Source organism: Aricia agestis, chromosome 6 (genome assembly GCF_905147365.1).
Source record: "Aricia agestis chromosome 6, ilAriAges1.1, whole genome shotgun sequence".
Classification (NCBI taxonomy): Eukaryota; Metazoa; Arthropoda; class Insecta; order Lepidoptera; family Lycaenidae; genus Aricia; species Aricia agestis.
This window is the reverse complement of record NC_056411.1, coordinates 14,539,752-14,547,378: the sequence shown is the minus strand read 5'-3', so window position 1 is coordinate 14,547,378 and position 7,627 is coordinate 14,539,752. Positions and strand designations below refer to the sequence as shown.

The following is a 7,627-nucleotide window of genomic DNA, read 5'->3' as shown; positions in this document are numbered from 1 at the left end:
TTCAAACTATTTCCATACCAAATTTTATTTAAATCGGTTCAGTCGTTTTCCTATATTACTTCTGATAAGTACCTCCAAGAGAATGTGTATAAAGTTTCATGATAATTCGTCAAGTAGTTTTTGCGTGAAAGCGTAACAAACATCCACGTTTTCACATAATATTAATAAGGATAAGGATAAGTGACAGTTCAGACCGCAACGCGACGCGTAGATGCATTTCTAAATTTGTACTGAATTGACAGGTTTCGTTATCGTGAGACGTGTTACAAATAAGTATAATATTATAGTATATAATAATTAAGTGCCTGTATGTAAGTTTTTTGAGAAAATGGCGAAGTTCCGCTATAATAGGCGCCATCGTAGATTTTCATAATAATAATATTATGAATTATAATTTTTGTGTGTGAAGATAGCGAGCAACATGATGATATAACAAGAGATGTACGTTTTGTATTGGAAAAAAAATGTTAGTAAATTTTTTCAACGTTTATTTGAAATCCAACTAAAATAAACTCATAATAGGTATAAAAATATAGATACAAAGTATATTGCATACTATTTTTATATACGTCAAATACTCATTAACCTGTATAAATTAAAACGAAATTTATACGTGATTCAAGATTTATGATAAACTTTTTTACATTGTTAAAAATGTTAATAAAAACAAACTTTATAACAAGAGCACAGGTTTTTCATGATGTAAAGTATATACTATATATATTTAAAAAAAAATAAACCAACTTATTATTTAAATAGTCAAAAGTATAATAAGTGTAGGCTTCTATATATTCTTTAATTTATCTATCTAACCTATCTACTTTCTTTATAATTGGTTTTATGAGAATAAAAAAGGCGGATATAATATTATTATTGCGTTCAAGTTACATGGATAAGCGATGTAAAATATATCATATTGAGTATGTAGGTTGTAATATGTATTTTGACACTAAAAATAAACTTATAAAGTTCAAAAATCAACAGAAATATTATTTCAATGTAACTATTAGTAATTAACAGTCAACTATATTAAAATTAAACCCCATACAACTAAAATTTATATTGTCTATTAAGCAAGAGTTCGATGGCTGGATAGAGAAACTTGGCGATAGGTAGACCAATTTCTCTCTGTCCTGCGACCAAACTATGTCAACAAATGTAAACACATTATTTACTATTTTCAACAATTCTTGAGTACCTATAAATCTATATAGTAACAACAAATTCAAGCATGATCAAACACAACCTACGTCCGTATTAAGTACATTTTTTTTTCTTTTGGAGGTATATAACTGGTATATTTTAAAACTTATTAACAAAAATGTTGCTTTCTGAGTTTGATACGCTGAAAAGCATCTTGACATAAATATACAGCATGAATTAGCGTTAGCCATAATAGAGATTTATTGTGGGACGACTTTTAGTTTGCGTACATCGTTTTTATATATTTCTTTTACCCTTTGAGCAATTTAAACTATTAGATAAAGGTAAGCGTCAACTGTCTCGTCTATTTTGATTGTGTATGAAAGAGACAGCAGATATTAAAGTAGGCCCGAAATTTTTAAATTACATCACTGTTGTCTATCTACAAACATTAACATTGAAGTAGTTCCACTTTAGGCACAACTAGCAGCGGTAGTGCTTTCTTGAATTCGTTTAAATCTTTAACGAAACTATTGTCGGCGTCGCCGTCTTCTGAACCGTCGTAGTATTGAAGTGTGTAGTTCTTTACCTTAACTTCTTCCTCGGTAGACGTCTCGTTCTGTTTATTACCAATTACCTGAAGAAAAAAAAACAAATAGATTTTTCTTTTTTTTTAATAAAATTTTGCATAATAATAATCCAAACTGTGATTTCAGACGTTTTTGTAAGATGTTTTATCCTTATTTGTTTCATGCTTTTTCTAATTTATCAGATAAGGATAAACATTGTATTACTATAACGTCTGTATAATCTGTAAATCCTTTTATAAGTATATCTGTAAGTCAAAATATAGATTTTTTTGTGTTCCAATTTCAAGTCTCCATAGAAAAATTAAATTACCTGTACGGATAATTTCCTAAAGTGTGACTTGTTGCCCGTGGCGAAGTGGTTCTCGACCCAACTCTTCAGGTCACTCAACGTCACATTCTCAATGGCGTCCGCCTGAAACAATATCATATTGTTCATATTGAAGCAAGATATCTTTCGGTCTTTTAATAACATTTGGTCGAAACCCAAGTCTCAGTGAACAGCCTCTGAAAGCGATGCTTTACTTTGGTAATTTCTTTTCAGCCTCCAGCCTCTCCACCTTCTCTTTGAGCTCGTTATCAGCTGTGTCTTCTTAACGACCAACCCTATAAAAGCCTTATTTAATTTAATTCCACTATTTTATTCTCACCTCAGTAAACAGCCTCTGGAACCTGTACTCCCCGTTGGTTATCTCTCTCCAGTGCCTCTCAACCTCCTCCTTGAGCTCGTAGTCAGCTGTGTGTTTGAGCTGCACTAGCGCGTGCACGGCGGCGGCGAGCGCGCGCGGCTTGAGGCGGCGCATGTCGCGCGCGAACTTCTCGAGGAACGCCTCCACGCGCGCGTCTACGTGCGACACGCTGAAATATTTCCTCATTTGACATAAAATGTATGAGGTTTATGGCATTTTTTATATAATTAAAGTAATAATTAAATTTCTGAGTGTGGCCGTTAAGAGAAAATATATATTAAAAATATCGAATCACTTCGTAAAGGAATTGCAATCGAAATTATCGATTTTGTATTGACATTTCAGTGGTGCCGGCGATTTAAGATGGCCGCCCTTTTTTATCGATTTGATTTCGATTCAACAGAGTCAATCTCTATTGACATAAGTTCCGTTTCATGCATCTGATATTTTTCAAATGTTTTCGTAACAATCATTTTATACTCCTATTTCACAGTTAATATTCATAATTTTATATTAATAAGTTAGCATTTAGCAACTTTTCATTTTTATTCATTCACAATTATAGGTAACATTTGTTTTTGTAAATGGAATATAATTTATTACATTTTGATTTTTTTTTGTTTTCTTGGAAAAAACCCGTAGCAAGGAATATGAAAACTGTCACCCATATCATCTTAAAACGCACAAACTATAATTGCTCCAGATCGCTCCATTCGTGTCGCCGAGCAATTATTGCCGTAATTGTTGCCCGTGTAAGCGCTTCTTAAGAATAATAATAATTAATTAAGAGCAGCACTTGACAACCAAAAACATTGGTCTGTAAAGTGGATATGTAGCGCGCTGCAACGAGCTACATAAACACGCTGTTTCAAACTATTTAGCGATGTTGTAACACCGCCCGAAGAAGAGACGGCGAAAACGACGATTTAAATGAAACTCTCCATGTTATAATAATTATTCATTCAGACAGCATAATTTAATCAAAACCCAATCTCCGATCATCGAGATTCGATTCACAAGAATTGTTTGCTTACCTGAACTTATGCACCTGTGTGTTGACGCTGACGGAGTATCCGAGCACGCCGAACGTGTACCGCATGAGCGAGAACACGCTGTACCCGAGCTGCTCCTTCGTCCGCAGCGCGTCGAACACCGGCTCCTCCATCAGCATCTAGTAATAGGGTGTTAACGATGTTATATATCGTGCATACGTTGTTCCACTCGCACTTGCATAAAGACGTGCGTGCGATAAAACTGTGAGTTTATACATCAAAAAGAGAAAAAGGGGGGTTACAAGGGTGACATTCTTTAAAACTGTCTATATTATGTATTTATATAAAATACCGATATTAAATGCGTAAGCGAAAAAAAATGGTATTCTTGTCAAATATTGAAATATTGTCAGATTATATTTACCTCTTCACTAATAAAAGATCCACACATGACAAAACATTGTATAACTACAATGTCTGAACACACAGTTTTGATCTGTTAGTAACGGGCCTACTAATGTTTATGCGATTCGTGTACTCACCATAAGCACTTCAACGACGGCGGAGTCCTTGTCTGTGGCGGGTTCGCCCTGGTAGTAGTTGGCGACGATGCTGTTCGTCGACGACGGGTTGAGGCTGCGCACGCGCACGCGCCGCGTACCCAGGGGAAGCTCGTGCACGCGCGTCTGCGGGCGTGTACGGCATTATACGTCATGTTATAATGACCATGACGTCACGTCACAGTACGTCAAATTATTGTATTCACGACAGCTGTTTGGTAACTTCTACTGCTACTACACTTCTAGGGATCATGTTTTATTTTGCATCTTATTCTATCGTTTTTTATAGGTTTTTCAGATAATTGCAGTTTTTCGAAAAAAAATCGCATGCAGATTAATAATTTTTATTTTTTATTTTTATTTTTTATTTTATTTGTACAGAAAAACTTACAGCTAAACAAATCTCAATAACGACTAAGTTTGAAACAAATAGCCATTTACAAGTTTTTACATTTAATGACAGTAGTGAGTAAGTATGTTAAAAATAAAAGTTAATAATTGCTAGGAAAAATTAATTAATATACTTAATATTAATAACCTATGAGTCACTGAACTGGTTTCATACCAAATGCATACGCCATCAATCGGTTATTCAGGAGAAAAGAAATCCTTATTTGCCAGTAATTTAATGTGTAATGGTTTGAACGTAAAGGCATCTATATTTGGGTGAGCACGAATGAGATCATTAAACTGGGCAGAAGACCTACAAATAAACGAATTGCGACGATAATTAGTGTTAAAGGGTGGAATGTGGAAAGGAAGAAAATTGCGGAAATATCTGGTGGGTACATTGTAGGCTATTTTGTTGTGTAGTTCTGAGGAGTCAACGTGATTATTAATAATTTTGCTAAGGTATACAAGATCCGAGACTTTGCGACGGTACTGCAAGGGAAGGAAATGATATTTAATACATCTAACTTCATAGTCGAGAAGGGTATCACCACATTTATACTGTAAGTATCTTAAGAACTTTTTTTGAATAGATTCGATTCTGTAAATGTAAGTGAGATAGCTAGGGTTCCATACTTCAGAACAGTATTCAAGTATACTGCGTACGTAGGAGCAGTAAAGAACTTTGATCGGCTTGAGTGCTCTAAAGTCTTTGCAGGATCTAATAATAAAGCCAAGTGCTTTCGAGGCCTTCTTTACAGCGTAGTCAATGTGCTCGTCGAAAAGCAATTTGGAGTCAACGATTATACCTAAGTCTTTTATCGAATTCCTATGTGATAGTGCCTGATTGTTTAAAATGTAATTATGCTTAATAATAAGTAGTTTGCGAGTGAAGTTTACAACGAAGCACTTAGAAACGTTGAGGTCAAGTTTGTTAAAAGAGCAATATTCGCAAAATCTATTAAGGTCTTCCTGCAACAATTGAACATCAATACTTGAGGTGATCCGTTTTATTATTTTAGTATCGTCGGCATAAAGATAAAAATGTGAATGGAGAAAGCAGGACGACAAATCATTCAGGAATATCGCAAATAGAAGTGGCCCGAGTAGCGATCCTTGGGGAACACCAGATGGGACGGACATCCAGGATGAGATGAATCCATTCAGTGCCACAGCCTGAGAGCGGTTATTAATATACGAGGAGAACCACCGGAACAGGTTGCCGTGTATACCTGCCTGATGGAGCTTTTCAAGGAGTATGCGATGATCGATTCGGTCGAAGGCCTTACTGAAGTCAGTGTAGATGATATCAACCTGGCAGCCTGAATCCATAGAAGAGCTGACAAAGTCGTACGTAAGAAGGAGATTCGAAGTAGTCGAGCGTCCTCTCAGGAAACCATGCTGCTCAGGGATGAACCAATTGCATAGTGCTGAATAAACCTGGTTATAGACGATGCGTTCAAAAATTTTGGAAAAAATGCATAACTTAGAAATTGGTCTATAATTTTTAATATTAGTTTTATCACCACTTTTATATACTGGGGTAATGAATGCTGATTTCCAGATGTTTGGTAAGTGACCTTCGTTCAATGACCGTTGGAAGAGCATACTCAGAGGTGCGACTAGGCTTTTAGCGCATTTTTTTATGAAAATTGGAGGAATGTCATCAGGACCGGCACCTTTATTTAAGTCTACAGTTTCTAACAGTTTGAGAAGCTCCTCAGTATTAATATTGATACTTCCTATATTAAAATTATTATTATTAAACGAATTTGTGACAGGAGAGGAAGCAATGGATCTAGGGCTAGGCTGAAGAAAATTGGTATGGAAATGAGTCGCAAAGAGATCGCAGATTTGGTCCCCAGTTGACACAGTTACATTCTCAAGAGTCATAGACGAAGGGTAGGTGGTCGACTTTTTATTGCTCTTAATGAAAGACCAGAAAGCTCTAGGGTCACATGTTATAGAATCTTGAACCTTGTTAATATAAGAGTCATAGCAGGTCTTTTCGAGAGTCTTAGCTCTTTTTCTGAGAAGTGAGAAAGTTGAGTAATCACTTTGATTCCCGTAAACCTTGAATTTGCGGAAAATTTTATGTTTTTCTTTTAATACCTTAATGAGGGCGGAGCTATACCAGGGGGGGTAGGAATTTGGGCGTATAAGTTTTTTGGGTATATAGGAATTGCGGAGTTCAAACAACGTATCATAAAAAAGTGTTAACGCTTCATCTAACGGTTTATTACAAAGTAACTCGGTCCAGTTAATTTCAAAAAGATTTTTATTAATTAAGTCGTAATCACCGGAGTTGTAAAAATATTTTGTTCTTGTTTTATTCTGTAAAGGACTGTTTCGATTCAATGGTAAGGCTATATTTAATGACTTGTGGTGGGGGATATCATCAGGTACTAAGGGATCGGGACAGGTTGTGATTTCGAGTTCACAATTTGAGAAAACCAAGTCAAGGAACCTATTATTGTCGTTTCGAACATGGTTACGTTGAATAAGGTCACATTGAAGTAGGGTGTCTGTAAAATTGGTTTGAGCTGTACTGAGTGGTAATTCACAGGCTGCAGGGATCCCCTGTGGATCCCAGTCGATATGTGGGAGATTAAAGTCACCCAAAATAATGAACATATCACCAGGACAAGAGTTAATTGTGTCAAACAATGTATGTGTGAAATTTTCTAGCTGCGCTGTGGACGTGTTGCCCAAGTTTTGTCTGCAGAGGTATATAGTACAAAGATGTATTTTCACAGAAGGTTCGTTGGGAACATTAAGTATAATGGTCACCCAGAGGTCCTCAGAAGTGGAGTACCACTCAGGACGACTCACCGCTGCAAACTCACGCCGAATACCTATCAAGACACCGCCGCCTAAAGACTGATTGGTCAATGAGTAATCTCGGTCGCGACGCCAAACCATATAGCGATCATCAAAAAGTTCTTCGTTATGAATTCCCTCCAGAAGCCATGTTTCAGTGATTGAAACGATGTCATAATTATTGAGTGCTATGTTTCTTTTAAAACACGATGTCTTAGTGCGTAACCCCCTTGCATTTTGATAAAAAATATTCAGCTTAGAAACCATTATAGAATAGTATGATGAATAAAATCAGAATAAGTAACAAGAGTGTTATGTTAAATTTGAAATATATAGAAATAGTTAAATTAATTAAAGTGCAGAAGGACAAGGCAAAAACCACCTTATCAATATTGATTTTCGAGTAAAGATACAAATACGTGCAGCCGATCTCATCAGGTGATTTA

At 35.8% G+C, this 7,627-nt stretch overlaps 1 protein-coding gene across 1 annotated transcript in view; it reads right to left on the bottom strand.

Annotated features, from left to right (window-relative positions):
* Positions 1 to 1,051: 1,051 nt before the first annotated feature.
* LOC121727633 (nardilysin-like) overlaps positions 1,052 to 7,627 on the bottom strand; it is a 51,062-nt gene continuing 44,486 nt past the window's right edge. Inside the window, exons 19-23 of the mRNA XM_042115567.1 lie at positions 3,954 to 4,097; positions 3,454 to 3,590; positions 2,381 to 2,588; positions 2,044 to 2,145; positions 1,052 to 1,780 (exon numbers count right to left, since the gene is read on the bottom strand). Coding sequence (XP_041971501.1) covers positions 1,595 to 1,780; positions 2,044 to 2,145; positions 2,381 to 2,588; positions 3,454 to 3,590; positions 3,954 to 4,097 — 777 coding nt within the window. The 3' untranslated portion in view covers positions 1,052 to 1,594. The remainder of the gene's footprint in view (positions 1,781 to 2,043; positions 2,146 to 2,380; positions 2,589 to 3,453; positions 3,591 to 3,953; positions 4,098 to 7,627) is intronic.